Genomic DNA, 27,985 nt, shown 5'->3' with positions numbered 1-27,985 from the left:
GACATTAGTGAACTCTACTGTTGAGATGTGTACATTTTGTTCGCAGGACTTCAGGCCTTCATTAGTAGAGTTCAAGGCATGTCACCTAATTGGGGAACTCGGAACACCGCAAGTCTGTGCCATTTTGGAAAAAGAAACAAGGGGTTTATACTAGTTTTGTAATCTTATAGAAGTCGTCATGAGATGGCCACAATACATAAACTACACAGCTCGTTACTAAAGGCACTAGATACCTTTGGTAGTTGTCAAAGACCGGTATTTTACACTTTGGTGTAACCAAATGCCTAAAGTGGGCTCAAATTGGTAATCGAAGTTGCCCTGTTGCACAAATTAATGTGTGTGCTTTCAGATTCATATAAAAAGGGTTTACTTTTAGTCTTTTACTGAAGTCTTTTACTTTGAGTGAGATATTGCCTCTTTCTCAAAAACTACGTACCTTCAGAGGGAGCTGTTTGTCACAATGTTTTATGCTACCAACAGCTCTTTGTTGCTCGTACCAACCAAGTAAGTTGTTATGCTTATAATTTATTTGAGTAATTACCAATATTGTCCACTGCATTTAAAAGTATTTTTTAACTAACCTTCCTGAAAACCTTACAAGAAGGATACCACCAATGTCTGATCTTATTGAAGTCGCTCCGTGGGGAGTTAAGACAACGTAAGATTGTAATTAGTCCCCTCCTACGTCAAACCTCCCTTGCAAATCACATTTGGGATCCGCCCCAATAAATGTATCTTCAAGGATGGGGGGCGGACTCGGATGTTGTCTTTGGCTGTGTGTTCGTTTGTAAAACTTAGTTTATCCATGATACCAAAAGCAATGAGCTGGACATGTTTGGTGATTACTCAAAATGATTATCAGCATACAAACTTACTTGGTACGAGCAATGGAGAGCTGCTGATGATGGAGCTTGTGAGAAACGTGTCCCACTGCTCTGACGTGCATAGTTTTTGAGAAAGAGGGAGTTTCTCACTAAAATGTTTGAAATCTCAGGCATCTGAAAAGCACACAAAGTTGTACAACAAGGGTGTTTTTCTTTCAGAACTCTTTCAACTTTGATGACCAATAACTAAGCCCAAACTTTAGCAAATTTGTCATTTTATGCAATACACGAAGTGAGAATACTTTATTATTTTTTTTTTTATTTTTTTTTTTTACATTACACAACGTGTCCTCACCAGTGCAAACTTTTTTTTTAAACATTTTTTATATCACCACTGAGTAGAACAATCTGTCATAATACAGTCACAGTGGCCTGGGTCTGGTCTTTTTGAGAGCCTGACATTAATATAAATCAAGACCAATTTCGATGTTTGATGGCGTAGACATACAATATGGTCGGCCAGTAATCAGCACGCAACATCGTGACGTAGGTTGCTTGGCTACAGCCAGAAACCACCGATGACGGGCAAAGAAATGATGACGTCACGGGCATAATCAGCAAATCATAATTTAACCCGTTTGTTCTGCTTATGGCGCGCTCTCTCGCTAGGGTTGCGAGCGTTCCCAACATAGTGATTATGTATTCAATTTTTAGCATAATTGCACAACAGCTTACTAGCGATTCACCATTACAAGGCGAGTTTTAAGTGATGTACTTTCTTGTCCATCGTATGCTCTACACAGACCGCATGGTGGCACAAAAGGGTACACATTGAATGCTATAGTCCCCCAAGCCTAAGTGACATTTTTGTAGCAGATTTTCGCATTCTATTGTTTTAGAAGGTGTTAAGTTTGCATCAGGGATAACAAAAATCATTCTTGTTCTTAACCCATGCGTCATGTGATAAGCACTATAGACCATATTCAGTGAATTAAAGCAGATGTTGTTGTTATAAAAAAGCGCCTTCAACGGCTTTTCTAGGCGGGTTTCGGTGCTATATATAAAAACTGTTTATTATTGTTATCAAGATAATTAACTTACGAACTAAACAAGGCCTACCATGCGTTTAATATGTAATTTTCTAAAAAAAATAATTACTTTACGGATCAAACTAGGCCCACCTGGAGTGTGATATAAATGAAACATTATTAATCAACATGTGTTTATAGTTCCAATTCTGCATTTCATTTTCATGTGGAGGTGATATCTGTCAACTCATGTTCAAAGAACCAGAATGTGACAAATGGCAAACAAAATGTGCGTATTCAAGTTGTTTTTGCTTATGACTCTAGTGATAACTGATATGTCACAGAGGTTAATTAAAAAAAGAAAACAGTAAACCAATCAGATCAAATCTATATCGAGAAAAAGTCGGAGGAAATTGAAAAATTATTTGAGTTACCTCCCCCCCCCCCCCGGCAGAATGGTGTATTAAAGATTAACACCCGACAATTGAGAAGTATTAAATATATCACTTTTTAGCATCGGGTAAAATCTACCATTAAAACACTAAAAATATTGATTTAGGTTTGTTCGTTCTGTTTCAGTGTGATGGGGTTTTTGCCAATAAACTTATATTGTTATTAATCAGACTTAAATAGTTAATAAAATTGATGATTTATGTTGATTCGAGGGAGGAATCACAATAGATAATAATAACATCACACCACACCCACTGAATAGACAGTAGATGATACTAAAGTACAAAGCTAATTATCGAATCGTGAGACCTAAATCAAGTTGAATGCTACGGGGACACACACAATCTACCGCATCGTAGAACCTCATTAGGCGTGCTTTGGCTGCATGGGTAGCCATAATAACCAGCGAATTCTAATTAACACACTCAGACCCCAACACTGCAAAGAAACACTCGAGTTTAATGAGATGTATTCTACCGTGCGTACGGAACCAATGGTTGGTGGGCAAGACGCCTCATTATGCGTGCGACGTCTAACCTCCCACGATGATGATGTGTGGTGCATCGCTCCATGTCAAGTAACCACTCTGACTCAAATCCGCATCTTCGCGTATAGCTACAGAGAATCTCCAAACACAGAGCTGCAGGTAGATATTTTTAGGGGATTTATTTGGGTGTTTTTAAAAGTTCCCTAACCTCAAATAAAAAAAATACAAATCGTACGGGAAGAAAGACTGTGAGAGGGTCGTACCGGGCTCAGCGGAGGGGGTGTATTTGGTGAAATCGTCGGCGGAGCGCAAAGTGGTTTTGTGTTTTTCTCGGAGGATGGTTGCTCTGCCATCATGCGGTGTGGTTAAGACGTTGCTAGCGTTTGGTCTGTGCTTCGTTGCCTGGGCTGTTGGGACAGCATACGGTAGCGAGGATGTGTTCACCAATAGCTTCGTGGTGGAGATGAATGAAGGGGACAGCCATAACATACATAGCATTGCCAAGAGGCACGACTTCGAATATCTTGGAACGGTAAGTATTATAGGCTCAAACAGGAGACTTAATTTTACATAAATTGTTTCCATCTGTTTGTTTGGTATTTAACGCAGTAAAAATAATATCCACAATGATACCACATTGTTGTGCGCATTTCACCATAAACAAGCTCGAAAACACATTTAAATTTATATTTTATATTTTTTATTTATTTTTATATTGCGCATTTCCAAAATAAGACGATTGTGAAAAGTCAACAAAATTGAGTAAAAGAGCAAAGAGTAAAACAATAACAACGCTACCCAATCGAGTATAAAAGAACAATAAGCTAAACAAACAGCTTGTATAAAAAGGAACGCCCTTAGCCTTAATCAGAAGAAATGGACTGTATCGATTTAAATACGAGAGGTAAGTCGATTGCAAAGTGTCGCAAATAAAAAACAATAAAAAAAGCAAAATCAGTCAAATAAGATTTTAAGAAAAAAATAATTTTACCAGAGAATTTTTTCCCCCAAAACAGAAAGAACTAATACTTTCAAATAATAATGATGAATAGTGTACATATCAAGTTCTAGAAAAATTAACAAACAAATAAAGTATATCCGAAATGTTGCAGTCATTTTCCTCAACATGTAGACACATCAATGAACAAAGGCCACTCTGAATTTGTTTAAAATCATTACGCAATTTAAGAAATACAAAATATTAAGGTTGCCAACACAACAGGGGAAACAGCAAGCATACACAAGTCGTTTTCGCGTACAGTGTAAACTCTCAAAAAAACAAAAAAACGTTCTTATATTACATATTGCTATTGTCAACAAAATAGACAATACCGTAAGCAGTGTCTACTCACAGGTAAAATTACAAAATAACGAATTTTTAAAAACGGAAAACCAATAAAAAAAAACGAGCCGCAAAATATATTATATTAACGAAAACTTTAAAGTGTGCCATAATTTCAAGACAGCACATTAAGAGGTATCGGCCCCCCCCCCAAAAAAAAAGAACCCCAAAACAATCAGCCCCACCCAACGCGCTCGTATGTTTCGAATCTACCCACACACAAAAGTCACGGAAATGGCAATCAAAATGTTTTCACAAACAACCCACAAAATTCAAAGGCTACTCCCAGGGCATATCAAACTAATTGCTTCTGGACCACGAGGAACCATGAAGCGTAGGTTGTAATGAACGTCACCCAACCACTGAATCATTAAATATGAAGAAAAAAAACCAAAAAACCAAAAAACATTATTATAACAAAAACAACGACAACCACAGCAGCAAACAGCAGAAGCGGCAGCAGCAACAACGACAACGACAACAACATCAACACCAAAAACAACGCATAGATATATACAAAGATGAATTGACCCATTAGCATTTTGATTCTGCCATGCAAAAAACTCCAACGTTTTGGATCAATAAAGTATGCTTGAAAACATATTACAAAATCGTTAATTAAAATGTCAGTCGGTACAAAGGTTTGCAACGGTGCCATAGAAACCGATCAAAACATTATTAAAAAAGGCCAGTTCTAATACAAGGTAATAGTTAAATTATAATAATAGTTAAATTATTAAAAAGACATTCCAACACAAAAACCTATGCTAGCCAGACATAAGAAATATCCCCCTATAATAACTATGATATAAATTCAACTAATAAAATAATGTTGTGTTCTGAAAAGAAAAGCAATAACAAAACATTTCAACGCTTAGATTAAGTGTACGCTTATGACGTCGTTTTTACACAAATAAAATGTGTGTTTTATGGTAAATGTTTCCGATCGTCTCAAATTATTTGAAAGCCAAAGCATTGTTCACGAGGAAACAATTGGCTCTAAGAAGATTTGGAATGAAGCTCACATATCTGAACTATCTCAAAGACGGCGTGTAACATCTGGAACATTTCTTACTTTAATATACACGGCGTTGTAGAATTGAACAAGTAATAAAACCAGACATCATGTCTGTAACTGATGTTGACGTAGTTGTGGAGTGGTAATTAACGTTTGGTAATGGCGAGTTTTCGGCACAGATGAGAGAGTGTCAAAATGTGAAGCTTTTTGTCAATAAATCATGATCAATATTGAAGGCTGCTCTTGTGGTGTCGTTTGATACGAGATTCTTGGCCGGGATTTTGGTATAAATTGGTGAGATTTGTGTGTGTTTATATAGTAGTTCCAACTGTGTTTTGTTTTTGGTTGTGGCGCTTAAGGGGTGAAGATATGACACTTGTTCCATGAGTAGTATATTAATTTATGCAAGCTAGCCAGCTGATGGGAAAATGCAAAACTAAACTACAGGTTATAAATATGAAGACGATCAGAGCATACCGATCGAAACCTCGAGTTGAAATCAACGGTTCTTTTTAGACGCACCCCAACTCAATAGAGATTGTCATTACAGGTGTTACCGTATACCTTTGAACCATGCAAAGTTTCAAAGTTATACATTGAAATAAATGTTTAAACTCTTCAACGGAACAGGACAATTTTGGCGTCAGTTCCAAGTTCATGTCCAGCTTCCAAAAAAACAAAAACGAAAACAAAACGAGCAATGCACTGATATCAATGACCAACGCTAGGTCTTGAAAGCTGAGCAAAGTAAAGTCAGATATTATAATAGGAAATTAAGATCGGTGCCCGTGTTTAATACCAGCTGCACTCTGGCATTCAACATTAATCAATGAATGACCGGCGACTGCGAGAGAGTTGAAATTGTTGATTAGTCTTCTTGGACCGTTCAAGGGGACCAGATTCCCCGGTCACCCAGCAACCTAGTTCTGGTCTCTCTGATGCCCTCATCGAGACCGCCATATTGCACATGAAAATCAATTGCATTAATTGAAAATGTTTAAAGTCCTTATTTCCAAAGTAAACGATGAATTAAAGGCATGCTTCAAATCATTCGTCACTTGCGTAAAGCGTTTGTCCAAACTAAACTGTGACGTCATGGATTCCCTATTATATTTGCAAAAGCCCTATATACATACTTAATCTTTTTTTTTTAAATGTGAATTTCCAATATTCCAGAAGCCCAGCCTTCTTTAACAGTCTATTTATCTCTTCAAAAAAGTTATATTACTATTTTTGCTGACGTTGTTCTAGTGACACAGACAAACAATGGGATCCCCGTTTGAATTTTGTTTTACACAAGAATCACTTAAAGGATGCTTTTATTATAATAAAGTACTCGCCCAAACCAAATCTTGAGGAATCATGGCTCGATCCAACAAGTACAAAGTGCTTAGATTGATCTTCAAATGAGAACCAATGTTAACTGCTAAGTAAAGTGTGATGCCACAATACAAACTGCCGAGTGGTTGTAATGAACCGATGAAACTTTGTGCTTTGTGAAATCGAGCACTGGGCAAACACTATAACGTTGGTTTATAGATCCGTAGCTCAAGTTCGTTGGTTACTCTCTTGATTAAAAGTGGCAAGAGGATACAATGCACTACAACGATGTGCCATCCGTGATAGCAATTGGAAAAACCGGTTAGGCCTACATATAAATTGCGCCAAGTCTCAACACGGTTGTCGTCTTGAAAACATAAATTATTGATTCTGTTCCTACATGAAACCAGTCTAAACGTTTAGGTTGCTTTTAGAAACAGAAGCATTTGACCATGATGATCTAAGTTGAAACACAGAACCATTGCTTCGCCGTAGCACATTGTAAACTCTTGTGCTAAATAGTTGGGACTCAGAATTCATCACTGCAATAACCCATCTTTCTGAAATACTCAGCGCCTTGAGTACCTTGTTTGGTAGGACTTCGATATTATTAGAACAAAAGGTGTTTTTTCTGTTTTCAATTTCAGCGAGACAAACCCTTATCACGAAGTTTTTGTTCTTTTCGTTAAATGACAGCCAAACACACAGCACAAATCTTGGGGAAAGTGTAATTAAAGTGAAACACCTTCCCCATCAACTTGATGTTGATATCAGTCGGTTTTTCCGATGTCAATGTTTTCTTAACGATGTTGTTTCAGACACAAATCTAGGATACTCCGCCGTTGAAATTTGAACGAACGTCTGTTGTTAACAAAGTGACCCATAATAAACAAGTTGAAAAGTAAGCTGGAAAATCGGAAAAATATATCAAAAATAATTTATTATTAAGTATTATTTTTTCCTTGAAGGAGGTGAAGTGGTCTCCTATGAGTTATTATGGATAAATCTGTAACCAGAGGAAGAAGCCCAGGGAAGACAGGAAACACGACCGCATGCCTGCGGGTATGAATGAACACCTGTCGTTAGTCTGGTTATAGCTTTGGAGGAAATTGTTCGGTCATTATCACTAGCTAGAATTGTGAGCCAAATCGATTTATTTTGCAGTAGGGGATGGCAACCCTTTAGTACATTCGTTTCAATACCATTTGGTTTTGCAATGAGTTCAATGAATTCCAGTGAATGATCATTGCACTTCAAAATTTATAAACACATCATCCTCATATTACAAATGCATTGACGTTTCGTACAAAAAAAGAAAGAAGCTAAACCCATTATGAGTATAGAGTTGAATAGAGTACACCCAAAAAGGAAGGTAAACATTTCAACCGAACCTCCTGAACATTTGTTTTCCGAATGTCAATATATAGCATATGTAAAATCAACTCATCGGCATGATGTATTTCCACAAGGACTCGTGTCATCTTTTTCTAAATTTGACAACTCAATATGGACAAGTTATATTAAATTTCATATATGCCTTTTTCCTCAAAAGTTCACCCTATTTAAAAAAAAAAAATTATTTCAGTTAGAGTGAAAAACAAAACAGAGACGTTGAAATCCAACACCTCCGGGTGTTCATATTATTTTCGAAACTAATACAGTAAATAGAACATTTACCGGGGAATATAACGAAATGCTACGGGTGCCGTTTTTGGAAAATCGATCGAGGGAATCGACAAACTCCAAGTCTCCAGAGGAAATTTAACCTTTACAATAAATTGAAGAAATCAAAGAACCATGCCTAAAAATAGCCTGACATCTTATCAAATCAATTTACACAAATACTACATGAACAATCGCTCTTTATTCTATAGTATTCCATAGGGAAGAATGTATAAATATTCCACTACAGTTTTTGGTGTGTAAGATCTTCTTTTTTTGTAGACGAAGGAAAGAAATTAAGTGCTCTGCAAATAACATGAGTGTTTGAGTATTCACTATACATTATCGAGACCGAGGACAATACAGAATAGGGAAAACAAAGAGCCTCCCTTGGGAAATCTAAAGACTGGAGTGCTCCACAATATGGCTGCGAAACAAGAAACACGAAGTAATAATGTAACATGGTGCACTGAACAAATAATAGGGTGGACATTTTATTTACGTCACAACGCAGAAGAGTATAACGTAAAACACGGCGCCAATACAACATGGTACAAACAAGGTAGGTACCCAGTCAAAATACCGCTAACGTAAAACAAAAGCTATACTCAAAACGAAACGATAGGCCGCAAAGTATACGTTTTGGTCTTTGGAACATTTTGCTTGTTTTAATCCTAAAAAGTTAGATATAACTACAATGATTAAAGCTAGGTGTGCAAGTTTAATTTCAAAGGGTGGTCGCGTGGTTGAGATCCGAAAATCCGGAATATTCTCGCGAAGGAAGAATAATCCAATTGGAATACATAATCTGAGAAACTTTACAGTCACTCTTTTCATAGATGTAAAGTTTGGGGCATACAAACGGGTATCGCCATATCACTTCGGAGTGAAATGTTTCTCAAAATGCTTTATACTGTCGAATGATGCTTTATAGCCCAGCAGTAAATGTTCGCTCTCCCTGCGCAGTCTGCCCTGACAACAAGAATATCCTTTGGAGAGCTGGAAGGCCAGGAGTGTAATTTTATTGTCAAAATGTTCCAACCATTTCGGCCGGGATTGTCTCTTAGTTTATCTATAAAAAGCATTGATTGAATGTGGACAAACTTGGGAGCTGGGCGACTATATGGACGCTATTTTATATTGTACAACCAGTTCGGCCATGATTTCGGCCAGTGTTTCGACACAAAATAATATATTGGCTACAAACAAAACAGACAAAAACTACAGTAATATAATCCTCGACGAAACCGACCACACTGTGACAGATCGCGTCTATACATAAACAAGATTTTGCAGGAAACACACATTCTATTTTTACATGACTTGGGAGACATATTTTCTTCTTTCCTTTGTCCCTCAACATCCTCCCCTATGCATTGTAAACACAATTTCTATTGGAGAGCACCAGGTTTTTAGAACTCCCACATGGCTATAATATTAATTTGTTTTCCCATTTTAGTTGTATCCTCTGTTTCAATCCTCGGCTAAACAAAAGTATTCCGTACCACAAAACATTGTGTGCTTCGACAAGTGAAATTACACAATTTGGAGTTTGTGTTTAACCCTCTTACTGATTGCCAAAACCAGTCCGTTGTGTTTAACCCTCTCACTGATTGCCAAAACCAGTCCTTTGTGTTTAACCCTCTCACTATGATTGCCAAAACCAGTCCATAATCCTTTTTGAGCCCCCAAGTTAGTAAAATTCCCACATGGCTACCTAATTTGTTTTCCCTTTTTAATGTTGTCCTCGGCAAAACAAAGACTTCCGTAACTCACAACATGGCGTTCCTCGACAAGCGAAATTACACATTTTGTCCAACCTCTCAATGAGAGCCTAAACCATTCCAGAAGGGGCACAGATCTCACCCTCATGCCTACAGGTCCGGATACATTATTTATGCATAATGTGAACAACCATCTGACTATCATTTTACTTCATCTCCAGCGCGGTGGTGCTTTGCTTAACCCACTCACGTTAGTCTGGTCCCGGGGACATGTCACATGAGCTCCCGTCTCCAATTATCTCTGAGCCCCGAGTTAATACTCGCCTTTAGTCGAGTGAGGTTTACTTTATGTAAATTCACAGATCGCATTGGATTGTATGAAAAATGCTTCGGGGAGTAAAGATGCAAACTGCATCAAACAGATTACACCGTCTGATGAAGTTAATATAGGAATACACAAGCAATGCATGCAGACTATGTTTATGGCCTCAATTTTAAGAAAGTTTTTCCTAAAACATTCGCAAAAGTAAGGCAGTCTCTATCTTCCACAAAATTATCCGTCACAAGAAAGTGAAGCTGTTGCCCACAACCATCTCAGGAAGTCAAGTTGCCGATTCCAAGACAAAAGTGTTTCTCGTTTTCGCTTCGGTTACTGTACACCTTTCGTAATTACTCCAAACAATGAATGACCACAAAAACTTAATTGATAAGAAGCAAGGCAGAATTTGATGGTGTATAACATTTTGAGACACGATTCCCTTCAAAGGAATGTGTGTGTTTTAGAAAGAGGAATTCAAAAGCATTTCAATCTGAGAAACGTCTTTGTATAAAACCTTTTTGCATGAAACGTTTATCCGACTGTGTATTCCAATGTATACGGATTATTCCGCGGACGTAACCGCTCCAGATTTTCGGCACTATCTCTGAAAACGTTGTCACCTTTTGAAATGAATTGTTCACATGTAAGTTTTTAATGTATATATCATTATTTATGTAGGAATAATACAATGTCATGTCAGTAACGACTCTCGCATTCGAACTTTTTGGAATAAAAACTGATTTATTTTTCCATAACCAAATTCTTCAAAGTGAAATGATTATATATGATTTTACAATCGAAAGCTGTTGCACTTCTCACTAGGCATGTTTTTATAAAGTACTTTCAAAGGTGATTACCAAACTAATCCCTTCTTTAATGGACGTTATTATGCACAATTCACACTAGTTTGCTGTCTGATCAGCATACACAATCTTTCTCACGGACGCAAGAAAAGGACGCACTTAAATGGAGGTATTTCCATAGTAGACAAAAAATAGTCGCACAGATAAGTAAAGGGATTTCAGGAAATAGAAAATAAATCTTGTGGTCATTTTGTTCTTGTTTACGACCATGCAGTGGTTCAACCTCAGATCAAAGGTTGCATACATTAACAACTAGTTTGATAAATACTTTATCACATATGCACGTTATACTCAATCTATTATTCATGGAATACAAACGTGTTGTATAATAGGCGCTTAATGGGTTGACCAATAACATGTCATGAATTGCGGAGGAGTTCATTATTCATTAAGAAATTATTAAGTTCATTAAGAAATTATTTTTATCGGCTGTTTTTATATAAATTTTTCTTTACAATAAATCTTTGACATCTGTGTCAGATATTGAACTATTCCTATAGTTTCAACTAACTTTATTATTTAATAATAATAGATAATACTGAACTTTATTTCCAAAACAAACACAAGAAAGTGTGTAAATACAGAAAGAAGTATAATACATGATGCGGAGGAAAACGTTTCTACAACATTGACAAAAACTAATGGGTCTTTACTCTCCATGAAGGAATATTTTGTTGGACAAAATGTGCAATAAAGGCCGTTTTATTGAATATTGGAAGTCAGGAATGAACCAAAACATCTGTACAAAAATATACAAACCATTTTTCATAGAATTGGTCGTCGAAGTTTCGAAAGAATAACGGAAGAAAAAAACACCCTCTCACACGAAGTTGTTTGCTTTCAGATGCCTTGAATTCGAGACCTCAGCTGCATGAGGTCTCGAATTCAATTCAAATACTTGAGTGAGAAAGAACTTACAAAAACTACGTCATTTCAGAGGGAGCCGTTTCTCACAATGTTTTATACTATCAACAGCTCCCCATTGCTCGTTCAAGTACGTTTTTATGCTAACAGTTATTTTGAGTTAATATCAATAGTGTCCAGTGCCTTTAACGTGAGGTTTTGAGACTTGTTAATTTCCCACACTTTAACGTGAGGTTTAGAGACTTGTTAATTTCCCACACTTTAACGTGATGTTTAGAGACTTGTTAATTTCCCACACTTTAACGTGATGTTTAGAGACTTGTTAATTTCCCACACTTTAACGTGATGTTTAGAGACTTGTTAATTTCCCACACTTTAACGTGAGGTTTAGAGACTTGTTAATTTCCCACACTTTAACGTGAGGTTTAGAGACTTGTTAATTTCCCACACTTTAACGTGAGGTTTAGAGACTTGTTAATTTCCCACACTTTAACGTGAGGTTTAGAGACTTAAATTTCCCACACTCACTAAGAACTCTATCTATAGGAAAATTAATGCATCACAAAATTGAACTTGACATTTCCCTCGTTCTGTTGAGGCTTAGGTGGAAAATATGTATATCATAAAAAATGCATCAGTAAATCATTCTATTTATTGCAGACCAAATGCGATTATCAAAACCAGGAACGTGACTTTGGCTGGAGTAAGAGCATTTGGCGCTTATCACCATGATAATAAATACCATCAAATGGCCGTGAGATGATGTTTCTCGTGGTATGAATTTAATGAAGCGGATTGTGCTCATGGAATATTTAATCAATTGAATTATACAAAATGGAACCCCTAAAATACAGGTTGACAAATGTAATTCAGATTGCCATTCGGAAAAAAGCCATCAAAACAGTAAAACGACGGCATAAAACAACATCAATAACGATCAGCTAAATGACATACAACAAAAGCAATGACGACGACAACACCACAAACACAGCAACGATGACGACATCAACAACGACAGCAGCGACAACGACACCAGCGACAACATACAACGGAGAGGCACGATGAACAACATCAACGGCAATACCAAAGTTAAAGAAATGAGACACCGCACAACAGCAACGACACGTCCAACAAAGCAAATACAACGAAACCACCGAAACATTCACGACGCCGACACCACCACACCAAGCAACACAATGACGACAACAACAACAACAACAACAACAGTAGCGACGACGACATAAGAACAGTAACTGCTACAACAACAACGTACACAAGAGTATTTCAGGATACATAACCTATTTTTTGGCGGGAAATCAAAACTTAATTTTCACAGGTGGTAAAAATGTGTGCATCCGCGTAACAGCCAGTCAGGAATGACGTATTAGGCATTTTGTTCGGTACAATTTAGCAAAACTTAATACGATAACAGTATTCTGAGATTCTGATGACCAAAATGTCTCAATTTCATTTGAATTCGTTCCCTCAGTTGTGTTCATGAGGTTTTATTCCTTTGTAAAAACGTAAGATCGAATGGCATTTGGGGTCGTGCAAACATTTCAACCCAAACACTAGAAGCTCATAGAACATTAAGGTGTCGGCCATTGCATAGACGTCGTGCATTTATGACACTCTAACACCGAGTACATGACTGCACTTCATGAGTTGAATTAATAATAATGTATCTCTATACCTTGATTTCCATAGCCAAGTGACTTAGTCGGTGAAAACTTGACAGCATGGCAGTTAGAACCGAGGCCGTGTCGTTTATCAGGTCGATAAAGGCCACATCGGTACACAGTGTGGCGAGGGTGTTAAACGATCGAGAACGGCACACGACTCGGAATTGTCAGGTTCTGTACACATCCAGGTTTATGTGACAATGGAGCTTCAATAGTTTGGGATTACACTGTGGAATCAAGATAGGGAACATGGAATGGTTTAATTTGTGAGATTTGAGATAAATCACGATATTGCACAGGGAGAACTATTGCAGCATCATTAAGGACAATAACGGAGGTAACTTATTCTTCCCATACAAATACGTGCAGTAAAACCGGGGCTGTAATGAAAATAGACTGGTCCGTTTTAAGGTACGAGTCATTTGTTTGCGCAGGTGCACAGGAAACTTGACAACCGAATCCCGAGTGGAAAGTCTATCGCAAATAAAGCATCCATCCCATTTGCTCCTTGTTATCGACGTGTCCGAGCTACCGCAGTTTCCCTCTCGAACATTTCCCATTTTCCCCGTAGAACCTCTTCCCCCGTCCTCCTCTTCCTTTCTTCTTCTTCTTTTTTTTCTTCTTCTTGTCTCTCTGTCTCTCTTTTTTTTTTGTCTCAACTCGATTTTCTTGGAGATATCAGTGTCTTATTTCCTCACCCGTATCTTCGCATCTATGATCCTCTACTCCTTGATGCTTTCTCGTCTTTCCATTTCCTTGTCTCGCTGGGCAAACCTACACCACTTTCCAGTATTTGTGATCTCCCCCGATTGGCATTTGCTATTCCCAGAGAAAGATGACATCGGCCATAATTTATTCAAACTTTATCTTCTTGGTTTGGCCCAGCTAGCCCGGGAGGGTTGAGTGGGGATTGGAGGAGTGACTAGCCGTCAAAAGGTCATATCTGCTGATCCGACTCAGGTTTTGTGTGATACAACAATTGGCTTAAGAGTAATTGAGAGGGGACTTGTGAAGACATGAGAAGAACGAGGCGGTCGTCGGGTCTGCTTTGCTGACGAAGGAAGAAGCGACCGTGACGATGTGGTCGTTGTTCTATTTTTGTTTTGGAATATTAGAATAAAGTTATGATGAAATGAATATGACGACGGTAATGGTTATCATGACTGTGATTGGTATCATTGACGTCATCACCACGTCACCGTGGTCAGGTGGTTATTGACTGCAGGACTTTCAATCACAAGGTTATGGGTTCGAATCCTACCAAGTTAACCGCTGATTTCACAGTGACTCGAATAACTGTTTGTATGGAGCTGCCTAATCATTTGTAATTGCCTAATCCTAGGATAAATAAATAAAAAACTGAAGTATAAATCGAATTGGAAAAGTATTGTCGTAAAGTTACCTAATCACTATTTCTTGATTTGTGCAATTCATAATCATTTACGTTTAAAAACCAATTGTTGTTGCCAGCTTGGCGTTTATATCTCCTTGTGGTCTATTTCCACTTAAGATAACCAACAAGCAAACAAACAGCGAACAAACAAGCACACATCATCATCATAATTAAGACGAAAATATTTATGAGACGACATGTTCCATAATCTATTCAAACCAAATGCTCTATTTGAACCAGCCTGCTTCAGGATGGGACGACTAGAGTTGTCATCCCAATCATCACCATCATCATCATCATCATCATATTCATACTCATAATCATAATCATAATCAGAATCAGAATCAACATAATCATAATCATGACGGTGATCATAAATCCTGATTTCCTACCACCAGAAAGAACAATGTACTAATTTATTAAGACGGTTTAAAGAATCAGACCAAACTTGCCATACCGCGATGTCAGTTGAAAAATTGGCCTCTTAAACGCCCATGGCCAGATGCAAAAACCAAAGTGCATTACAGATTAAGGGGCCACGGTTGTTCCATATGGTCCGTAATCATTGTGTTACGCTGAGCGAAAAGCAAGAAGGGAGGCCTGCGTATAACAAGATATTCCTACGTCAGAGCGCCTATTTTTTACTCTCAAGTGAACAACCATCTCAGTGTATTGGGATAGCGCAGGGGCATACTTGAAACGGTACAGAAAGGCGACAGTCTCTGCCCGTTGCTAGAAAGACCCGTGTCTTATTGAAGTCTCTGGGAAATTGGAATTGGCGGGAAAATAATTGGCGGGAAAAATATTTCCACTGGATGAAGCCTGCATGGCAACGAGCGAGGTGATTGTCCACGTCTTCAAATAAAGCAGACCGAGGGAGGGTGGGTTCAGAAATGCTAGTTTTAGTTTCTCTCCAGTAGCCGACAATTGCGTTTGACACATATCATCTTCCTGTGGGATATGTTTTTCATTAAAATTACATGTAACAAAATAGGTCCCCTTGTTGAGATGTCAAATTGGGTGAGATTTTTCGGGTCGCTCAATCGCTTTGAGAGAAACTTAAACGACAGGCTGAAGAACACTTTTTTAGAATGCATAATCTGTAAGATGAGGAAATCATTTCAGCGTATAATAATGTAAAAACTTATTGGATACAACTTCAGAGTTTAAACAGGAATAAGTTAAATGGGCCGTTAAATGGTTTACCCAAACATTTTTATATAATGCGTTCGTTCAAATGAGGACACGAAGATTTTTGCCACACGTAAAAAAAATACACCAATTTCACATGATCTTGAAAAATCCTTGAGTAATTACCGAAATGAATCACAAGCTATTTTCCATGACTGGTCAGAGAAATCTGTAAGCAGTATAAAACTTAATGGACAAACAAATATTGAAGGAGAATGTAAAATGGATGTAAACACAAAGAAGACACTGATTTCAATTATGTGATGTTATTCGTGTTGCATTTCTTATTACTCAACACGAAAGCTAGACAAATAATACAAATACATATAAACCATGCCCTCCGAGTAACAGCATGACTGAAATTCACGAACAACGATGTGCCATATGTTTTAATAACCTATATTACAAATCCCAAGATCCTTTACAAATGTTGTTTTTTGGTTTATGGTCTAGCTCTCCTCTCCAATCAGTTTACGCTTTAAAGCTAAAGTTTGTCACGCCACAAGGAGTCTCTTGTTTTTCTGTCTCATTCACCAACCCCCCCCCCCCCCCTTGCTAGGTTTAAGAAAGGCGTTAAAGGCACTGGACACGATTGGTGATAACTAAAACAGTTGTTAACAAAAACTAACTAGGAATGGAGAGCTGTTGAGAGCAACGGAGAGCTGTTGGTAGTCAAAAACATTGTGAGAAACGGTTCCCTCTGAAGTAACTTATTTTTTGAGAAGGTAATTTCTCACTCATTCAACTTCAGCTGAAGCCTTTTAATCTTGCATCTGAAAGCACACAAAGTAATGCAACAAGGGTGTTTTTCCTTTCATTATTCTCTTGCAAAGTCGATATGACCAATTGAGCCCAAATAGTCAAAGGTTTATTTTGTTTACGCATATTATGTTGGGGTACACCAAGTGAGAATACTGGTCTTTGCCAATAACCAAGCGTGTCCTGTGTCTTTAAAGTAAAGTTTACCTCTTCGTGTGGTTAATTAACCACACGGTCCGTACACATGGTGTGACGCACGAACTAGCAGAGCGAATCACTGACGCAGATATAAAGCCAAATGTGAAAGTCTTGGTTTATTGGTTCAACAATAACAAATCTCATTGTCACTGCAATCTGCAACAACTCCAATTCTGTAGCTGTTTTTGAGGGTGTAAATGAGGTTTCAATATGTCACTGCTGTCTTGTTGATTCGATTAACTGAAATCCCTCCAAGCTGTTTTCTCAGAGTGAATTTAAAACGATTCCACTGCCCACACTTTCCTACGAACAATTTAAACCAACACAGCACTAACAAAAAATTTAAAAACTTACAAAGAAATGTTTGTAAACGCCAGTAGCAAAATTGTGATATATTTTCACGGAAAAATTCATTTTATGGTGGTAATTTTTATGACGTATACTGTTGAAACCTGTCATTATGCGATCGCATTCATAACAAGAAGGGAAAATGCGATCGCAAATCAAGTGGAGCCAGTAGCCAAGACCAATACTCATTTACCAAATACATTTTGTATTAATTGAAAAACAATTAATATTATATTAAATTATTGCAATAATATGGTATAACTTTAGGCCTACGGTTAGATGTATGTTACACCAAGTATCATCCTTCGATTTCGAAAAAAACCCCACAATTTGTATGACCACCAAATTTGATATCAGATTATGAAATGTAATGACCATTGTATATTCGCTCATGTTAAGATGATTTCCTTTGTGTTGTTAATGCCGGTTGCCGGCAGTCAACATCAACACGGCTTTGCTTGCTTACGTCAACGATTCATGTTGTCATGGTAACTGAGGATGAAAATTAATTGTAGCATTGTTATCAGAATTGTGCGTGTGTGGGTGATTGTGTATAAATGCAAGTGGCCATGGTGTTGTCTCTGTTTTGCCATCGCAAAAATACAATTTTACTGACATGATGATGTTCTCAGATCAATTCACTCCTCGTGACTGTGTCTTTATACTATGGAGTTCAGATTATTTCATACACTAACAAAATAAAAAATATGCCAAAAGAGAGACATAATAATATGACTGTATGACTATATAAAACCAGCAGGGAGATGTCCTGACTTATGTATATATAGCGTAGCCCTAGCTTTCGATCCAAACCAGACATTTCCCAGAGGCATAAAGAAGCACTAAAAACATATCCATTTAAAGCGGAACAGAGGAGAAATGGGGAGGAATATCTATAAAAGGCGGAAAATTATTGAATTTTTTTATAAAAAAAGTAAAACGAACCCCCAAAATCAATATTGACATAAAGAAAAAACGCATGTACTGTATTCTCAGAAGACGAATTTCTCCTGGGTAGCAGCTGCATGCTTGCTCACTTAAGGAACTCCCATTTTGCCTCTCTCTATATTTTGAGAAGCATGTTTCAAGACATACTTGAGACGTTTTTCCATTGATTTAAAGTGACATTCAAATCGTCGAAATCAGAACACGAGGATTTAGTTTTTGATGGACTTAAGTAAAAAGAACAACTTCAGGAATCATATTAATATAAACATGTTTGCTTTTCAGAAGAGATCACTACCTTTTTGTGTTTGACATTTTCTTTAAGGCCTGGGGTAGTGGGCGACTATGAGAGCCAGTAAACTTTTTGCTCCACAGATATTTTGTTAGAGATATAATATCGACGCCATCTTTTATGCTCATTGAACTATTCTATATCGTTTCAAAGCAAGAAGGACAATATTAAATTATTATATGCGTTTTTTTTTTTATAAATGTAGGTAATAAGCTAAAATATTTATTACATTTTTAGCCATGATCGTAATTTTTGTTGTGGATTAAAACAACTTTACTCATTAGATTTTACCAATGTTCATGTATTAATATCACATCCATCAACACTTCCCAAAACGACCTGAAATCGGAATGTTTGATAGGCTCGACTTCAAACTACATTCGAAGCACTGCATCAATTAATTTTCCTCATCTCTCTCATTTGCATTATTAATGCATTATTGATGAGTTTAATTTTTCTCTTTCTCTTTTCTGATGTGACATTGTAGGTACTTGGCAACGACAATCTTCACCATTTAGTACACAAGCGCAGTCCATCACACCGACGACGCCGCAGCACTGAACATCTGGACACGCTTGAAGCCGAGCCTATGGTAAGCAAAAGCCCTTTCTTTTAATGTGCATGAATCATTGTCATGTGGCTACGGATACGACTGCGGCTTTCATACCTATCGATTTGCTACTTTAAGAGCTAAAAGGTTAAACAATACCCGAGCCACATTGTATAAAAACAAAATTCCAGCACTTTACCTTGCAGCATGGGGTAGCCAACAAAAACAATCATACCATGCAATTTACGGTCAGCGTTTTACGAAAAAAATACACCATTATCAAACGTAAAACACGGCACTGCTGCTACTGCTGTTCCATTGAGATAGATCGAATATTGTTTTATAGTGTAATTTGTTCCTTTTGTACCCTGCAAAGAGTTCATATCTCTAACCTACACATTTTTACATGAATTCTTAATTCGGATTTCCTATAGACATCTATTTCTAAAGATATATTATTCAGAACAAAGATCAAATGTGATGTTTTGTGCCACTGTGTTGGCGTGTAGGCTACTGTGTGCATTTTAAGCTGAAGGGATTTTTGTCAAAATACACCGTCTCAGGAGAATTCTTGACAATTTACCGCTACGTTCTGGTTGGAAAGAAGACGTGGATAACAATCTTCTTATATGTTGATCTTACCTGAGGTACTACACTCTCGTTGTCAATGATGATCATTCAGAAAAATGGTTTCTGATTTTCCAATCGGCTTGATTCAAGCCTGCAGTACATGTACATCCAAAACTCTGTTTTGTCCAAAAACAAGAATTAGGTGTGAGTAAGTTTACTGACAACACATAAAGGTCATAGTTCAAAAATACGGATAAATAATGCAATGAATGAAAAGGTGGGTTATTGATATTAAAAATGTACTTTGTTATCAGCAATTCAGCTTTTTGTGTGGTGAAATGTTAAGAGGTGACTGGGTCACATTGTCAATGAACCATGGAACTAAACAATGTGTTCATCTGTGGGATTGAAACAAGTGTAATCATATTTACTTTTCTCTGTTTTGTGTGCTACGGATGGAATTTTTGGTAGTTTTGTAGCTTATGCCCTACTTGGCATTATTCCATTGGTAAACATTAGTGATTGCGTAATTTGGCAACAATCTTGGACTTCAAATTGGCTGCAATTTTTATATTTTTGCCCTTAACATTTTTGGTGTAATACAACGATCTAAGGAATAAACGTCGTGAGGATCAGTAAAGTGAGTTTTAAAAAGTAAATTGGGGTGTTTTTGTTGTGTTTGTTTGTTGGTGGCTTTTGTTTGGGGATGGGGGTTAGAGGTGACAGGGAGAGGTGTGGTAAGCCCCATGAAACCTGACTGACTTTGACACAAAAAGTAGTTGACTTCAACCAATCTGGCTCACGGAAATAATGACACGCGTACCGCCTGAGACCGCCATGCTGCTCTTGTAATCCTAAGCTGCTCTTGTAATCCTAAGACCGCCCTGTCCTGCTCTTGCCGTTTGATAAATACTTCCTTCTTAAATGTTATTATGCAATACATGAGTTTAGTGTTGTTGTCCTTCAAGTTGTTTATTAGTTCGAGTTGGGGACAGCTAATACAATTTCACATATTGATCATGCCATAATAAATCGTATACCCTGCTCCAGAACTGCATCGCACAACAATTATTATAATTATCGTCTGGTACCTAGCCGTCAAGGCAGTGATAATTACTAGACCAAATAACCTTCATCGTCAAGTAATCAGTCTCTTTTTTTTTGTCAACTTTTCGAAAGAAGTCATCTTCGTGCAATTCGAGACAAGAACTCTCCTGCAGTCGTGTATAATTCGATTTGTGCCATGTTCAGTGGAACTAGCAACCGGGCGAAACATTCGTAGCGTCGGTTCAATATTAGATTAGACTCTCGCTCTGCTGGCCCGACCGGTCCCCAGCGGTTGGACCATGGTGCAATTTAGGGGAGATCAGTTGTCGTGCGCACATTTTTTTTTGTAGGAAAGAACTGCCATCCTTAAAAAGTTGTCCTGCTTTTGTTTTGTAAGGATTCCCTTTTATCTGAATCGATTGAGATGAAACAAAATTCCCAATTGTAAAGCACTACGACAGTGGCGGCATATCACTTCCGGATAAATCATGTGTTTTTCTCCCTTCAGCGTTGAGAACAATCAGTGCCGGTCCGATGGCTTAGAATGATCTTTTTTTGACTTGGTTAATGAGTATAAGTTGCTACTATAAAACAATAAGCTTTGTCACGCTGTCACCAATCATAGTCACCATCTTGGTCATGTACCCTGTCTCCCAACACAGACTATTATTTAGTCCAGCCTAAGTTTGGTTACAATGAGTTGGAGTAAATGGAATGGAGTAAAGTATATTGTCCCTTTTTTAAACAATAATTCAATAAAATAATAGAACAGCTATAAGCCTACCCCTTGTAGGCTTGCCTACACTAAAAAACAAAACAAAACGGTGAAACTTACGGCACCTTACCGTGGGTTGACGGTAGAAAGTTTGCAAACTACCCCTTTAAGGCATAATTGACAAAACTTCCACTGTAAAATTTACGGCACTTTACCTGGCAGCTAGGGTGCCAGGTAAAGTGCCAGCTAGGGTGCCAGGGAAAGTGCCGTAAATTTCACGGATACTTTTTACAGTGATTATAAAAACACACAATTAGCTACTATAGCTTTTCTTCCATAATGGTTTTCAAAGAAAAAACAATTACAAACAGAAACAAATATATTGATATTATGCATGGCGTGTTGTCAATTCACGACCAACACGACGCACGTGTCAAACATCGTGCTTGAATTTTAGATTGGAATGGCGGGAAGCACGTTGCATCCGGCCACGTCCTCTCTAGCATGGCTTTCTCTCCTGCTGGATTTAGTAGCTCTGACTATCATGTAATGCCAAACGGATACGGCTACAGGTACGGCTTGAAGAAGAGCAGGACATCACGATCTATTTGATGTATTCTGAAAATGCCATTACCTTACATTTACAATCTGTTTTACGTACTCTCCTTAGCAGCCGTATAGCCGTAGCCGCCACTTAGGACGGCCAGTATCCTATACGGCAGCTCAAGCCACAGCCGCAATATAATATGATCCACGGTGTTGTGTACTTTTTGCTCAGTTCTGTTTGCCAGCTGTACACTTCAGCCATGTCACTTGATTGTATTAGATCGCATGCCCGATTAAGATTGATCTTCTGCATTATGCTGCTACATAACGGTGTATTAACCAAACACCGATACCGTGCAGCAGGGTTTCTGCGAGCAACATGGAATACAATAAAGGTCTAAGCGTCACAGATTGTGACATAATCCACAAATCTATCACCATAAATTTACTTGGTTACCAGCACAGCAGCTGTGAACACTAAATAGTATAAAGTATTTTAAGAAAGGATCCCTGTCGAAGGTTTTGATTAAAAAAAATCACCCCAAAATGTTTGAATCTGATAAACTATTTCATGAGCGAATCGTGTCTGAGATCTTATGGTTGGTGTCCGTTCGCGAATACTGCGGCCAGAGATGCGGTTAGTACATGCTGTCGTGGATGGACTCAATTAATTTGTTCTTGTAAAAATACTGTGCCCTATTTTTACCCACCGCAAGTAGTCACTGTTTTTAGCTTTATGTTCACATTATGATTTATATTATTATCTAACACATCGGTGTAGTTTGGTAAAACCATAATGAGTATTTTCCCCAAATCTGTTATGTCTTTCTTTATCATTTTGCTCATGAATAAGCATGACATTGACAAAAAACAATCTATGCCAAAACATTTATGTTTTTATAGACATCGTGTCATTGTAACAAGATATATTAGTGCTTGGTCGAAGTACTTTTCGTAACATAACACCGAAGTCGTGTCATTATGGAGGGATTTTCCCGAGTTTTTTCTTCATCATAGCCTTTGGGTCTGCTCAAAGTGCAACATTTCATCATCATCAGTCATAAAAATGTTTTTATCATCCGACACCGTTGAACCTCTTCAAGAAATATTGTATGCATTTATGCACGAAATGGCTGCCGTTGATAAGCCCCGTCTTCCGCAGTGTCTATATATGAATTATTATGTAAAAATTAACAACAGCGTCCGTTATGCTTGCCCACCTTCTGCATGAGGCAATGTAGGCATATGAAATCATACACAGCAATCTAAAGGGGGCGCGGACATCATGTCCGTGACCCACGTCCCTCGATCCAGTGTTCCCAATTTGAAATATGGTATTTTTTCCAATAAAAAATTGTGACAGTGACATCACAAACGGACTCCATGAATCTCTAAAACCCAAACTTGCCTTGATGGGAGTTTGGCGATTTTGATTTCTTGACATACTTTTATTGCTTTCAAATTCTGGGGGCACTTCGAACGAAAACATATCGCCGGGTGCTTACTTCCATCTGTATAAGCTTTTGGTTTTAAATTAAATAGAAAAATTGGGGGTCATAAGTGAGGTATGACCTTACCTTTAAGGTTTTCTCTCGCATTTAAAACTGTATATCAAGCCTAAATATTCATTTCTTATTCTCCTCGCAGTATCCTATAGAATCCATTTTTTTTCTAACACGACTTAGACTGCCAGTCTCTATTCATGTTTATACGTCAATTATTAATAAACACGACAATGTGCATAAATAGACAGACTGTCCAAAGTGCCATTGGGTGTCAAACATGCATCCATAGAGCGTGTATAAATAAGACACCGTCTCTTGTACCCAAATTACTTATTATGAATCTTGAAAATCGATTGGGTTTACAGTACGGTGGGTCTGCAAGTTCATTAAGTCAACTGGTATGACTAGGAATCCGCGGCATATGGTGCATGCCCTATGACGTTGGTGTAGGCAAGAGCAAACGTTCAACGGAGGCAAACAACGCGTTGCCTCCCCCTGAACCTCCATCCCACACGACCCCCGCGTATCGGATGACTGTACATCATGGCCGGTCATTATGTTGGCTCGAGGTTGCCATTATTGTATGGCATCCTATACCGGATATGATTACACAAAATGACGTCAACGTACATTCGAAGTAAATATACCTAAAACGGAATCAAAGGCGGTATGGATTTTTGTACGCGCCAATAAAACAATGACACCAAACTATTTACGGCTCTCAGCGCCCACGATTTAATTGGATTTTACGAGGACGCCTTTAATACAGATCAATCGCTCGTCAATTTCATTCAAGTGACAGCTCTAATAGTGGACATTGAAATTGTGGTCCGTTTCCACACACAAAAAACACCCGGAATAAATTCATAATGTGTGATATTCTTAGTCGCTTTCAGCCGATATTGCTTGCATCGATATTTCCGTACATTATTGACTCAGGTGTGGTTTGTACAAGCTTGGACATATTTTGGTTTTGTATAACGCATAGGATGGTCTAACGCATTTGATTGGTGGAACATGTGTCATGTTTGTCGTATTGTCATGGAGCCTTCGAGAAAGACTCGATGGTCGAAACGTATACCAAACTTTCGGTTGGTAAAGAAGTTTGCAACAGCTATGTTTGTGTCCCCTGTTTTACTGTGAATACTGCCACGACGGTCCAAAATATAATACAGGGGTCCTATATGAATATGTATAGGATGCACTGGACGCTTCGCGCGTCGTTTCCAATGTGGTCACGGTCTGTTTGGCCAAATAAAAGGCAAGGGCGTGTCACGGGGATAAGGTTGGTGTCTGCTGAGTCTTCAAGTTTAGAATGTGTTTGTTTAATTTGCACTGTATTGGGGTGGTCAACATCTTGTGTATTTTTTAATTATTTTGACAAATTAAAAGGACCTTTTCATGAGTTTTATATTAAGTAAAATAAAATATCCAATGCATTTCGTTTGTCCATTTGCCTCGAGAAAAGAAATATCTCGGTATATGCTGGTTATAGTCTGCGTCAATGCACTGATATAGCATCCAGTATACTATGTTTGTGTCTGAACTTTGATAAATTGCAAATTAATTGCTCTGTTTTTGCGGGGGCACTGGGGTCGATTTCACTAAGAGCTAAGATCAATCTTGTGAGGTGTATCAATCTTTAACGCAAAAGCAAAGTGTGATGTCACTATAAATCACTGTGGTGGATGGCCGTGATAACTCATGATGAATCTTGCTTGATAAAACTGAGTCCGTGGGCTCATGTTGGTCATCAACGAACTGTTTTGTTTCTAATAATGGGTGTTTACAGGTGGACTATTTGTTGTGTCGAGATCGCAGAAAATATCGACCTTTTCGCTAACACTTGCGTGTTACATACTGCGATAGGCGATAGCACAAGTTGAATCAATATGTGTTTTTTTGACACAAATTTATTCCATTTGTTTACAGGACGTAGTTGGAAATGTGCCTGGTGTTTTTTGAAAAACGCGTAAGACTATTACGTGTTTACAAAAAAAAACATTCATACCAGACCCGTTCGTTGTCTGTATATAATGCACTTCTGAAGGTGCATATTATTTCTAAATACTGGTCTGTCGTGACGTCACTGATAATGATACTTTTACTTTGCATAAAACAACAATATAACAAGTACAAATCTATATTTAGTGCTCATAGAACAAGATGCTTGAAAACATTATTACCAAAACCTCAGGGTCAAAACGCCAGGACATGAACTGTTTTTCGGTTGGTAAGATGTTTGAAGAGCTAACTCTATTTCAACATTATCATCTGGCATACTTTTTCTCTAACCTTTTCAACCCGACGGGGGGCATACACCCCCAAGTTGCTTAAAATTAGCCTTAAGGGGGTTCATGCCACACTCTACTCTTTCAGCCCTTTCAGTCTCCCATTGAAATACACTTGAATTAGATAAACAATTATAATCAAGTGACATGACCGGGACTCGAACTCACACTCGAAGATTCAGCTCTTAGAAATTGAGTACGATGAAGAACCTCAGCCAAAGAATATCATATAATGGTTATAGACCTTTATCATGGTGCAGCCATCTTGAATTTCTCCCATTGATATTAATGTTACCAAACCGAGGCTGGAAGAACAAAAATAGTCTGGTTCCTATTTGCAAAATGATTATTAGCTTTCATTATTGTTATTTTATACGAGGAACATTAATACGATCTATTATAATCAATGTTCTGCTCATTGCCTCCACATTAAGTTTGATACCGAAGTGTACATAGGCGCTGTTTGTTCCAAAGCTGAGTTACGGGTTTAATAATTAACGTAAATTCGCACGTCAATAAAACTCTCCAACCACTAGAGAGCCAATCCAACAATATTTGACGAACTGAAATTTACATTTGAACTGCCGTCGATTTCTCTCTCTGTGTAGTCTTTGCTACGTCGACTGGAAATTAACTATGCACCTTTCGTCTCTTGAGGACGATTAATCCTGCATGCATTACGACATCGAGCTAGGAAATAAAACCTCGGTTAAGGGAAGATAGTATAAATTGGTATGCACTCCACGGAAAGAGACTGCGAATAAAAACTGTAATGCCGGGGACTAACACTGCATCTACAGAGACAAGCGGGACTGTTTCGTGCACTGATGTGTAATGCTCTAATAAATTCCCATCAAAACTATAGAAGAAGCGTGGTGGGGGATATAAAGCTTGTCCATGCAGTAGTGGCTGACACTGGGGAATGACAGATTATTTGCTAATCGGATAAAGAAATAGCTTGGGATTGGATTTAGTTTTATGTGGGGTGGCGGCAATGTCATGAATTAGTTGAATTAGATTGATGATTCTTATTATTTCACTTGACAACATAAGGAGAAGGCATGATGGAGAGTGTTTGGAGAAATAAATTATACGGTCATGACTGTGATGTGAAGACTAGTAAAAAACACACCTCGTTAATTGACAAAATTAAGATTTGTTGACAGTATTTTGTAATCTTGCATAATAATCTCAGGGAAACTGAACGAATCTTTCACTTTTCTGTCCGTTATTACATTATATGCATTCTGTAATAATGTGTTCAGTTTTGACAGTATGGAAATAAATATAAATTGAATTGAATTTAATCTAGATGTAAGAATAATTATTGATAACGCATGTTATCTTGTTCTGACGTTCGCAGTTCTTAGGGGGAAAAGGGGGCTTTACCTCAAAAGGCATACGATGTATTTTGAAATACGGTGCCTCAGGAAGGTCAAGTTGTAATATAATATCGATTGATTTATTCCAAAACAATAAGGGCTCAAAGGAACCTCACTAGGAATATAACCATTTTGTTATTGTTGTTGTTGTTGTTGTTTGTAGGTTAAACGGGTAGTACAACAGAAAGGATTCAAGAGAGATAAACGAGGATTTAAGGATCTCAGCGAGATCTTCAAAAGACAGAAGCGAGAAGTCCCTGAGGAGGAAGCTACGACAAATGAAGAAGCAAAATGGACCGAGTTCAACGATCCGCTTATACCAAAACAATGGTTTCTGGTGAGTCTCAAATTTAAGAAATATTTTTGTTGTATGATCACATTAAACATTTCGACACAGTTCGACACCTGGTAACGTCATCATGTCGTCATTGTTCGAGTGTCGTCTTCATACGGAGGTTCAATTATCTGATGGGTTTTAAGCTTCAACTCAGTTTCAATCATCAGTTATGAATGATAGAAGAGTTCTAGGGAAAAAAAGAAAAACTAGTCGAAGCATTTGAAAGTCATTTCTCTCTCTCTCTCTGTTTCATGTTGTGACAACATTAAAGCTATCGTGCTCTTCGTTAAGCCCTTTTACTGTTCTATAGGTTTCCCGCCAAATTTCAAC

General features: G+C 37.8%; 1 protein-coding gene across 1 annotated transcript in view; it reads left to right on the top strand.

The window, feature by feature from the left end:
• Window positions 1-2,861: 2,861 nt before the first annotated feature.
• LOC117288504 (neuroendocrine convertase 2-like) overlaps window positions 2,862-27,985 on the top strand; it is a 35,220-nt gene continuing 10,096 nt past the window's right edge. Inside the window, exons 1-3 of the mRNA XM_033769391.1 lie at window positions 2,862-3,324; window positions 19,200-19,304; window positions 27,482-27,655. Of these exons, the coding sequence (XP_033625282.1) occupies window positions 3,130-3,324; window positions 19,200-19,304; window positions 27,482-27,655 (474 nt within the window). The 5' untranslated portion in view covers window positions 2,862-3,129. The remainder of the gene's footprint in view (window positions 3,325-19,199; window positions 19,305-27,481; window positions 27,656-27,985) is intronic.

The sequence above is a fragment of the Asterias rubens genome, chromosome 1 (genome assembly GCF_902459465.1).
Source record: "Asterias rubens chromosome 1, eAstRub1.3, whole genome shotgun sequence".
Classification (NCBI taxonomy): Eukaryota; Metazoa; Echinodermata; class Asteroidea; order Forcipulatida; family Asteriidae; genus Asterias; species Asterias rubens.
This window is presented reverse-complemented; position numbering and strand designations above follow the sequence as displayed.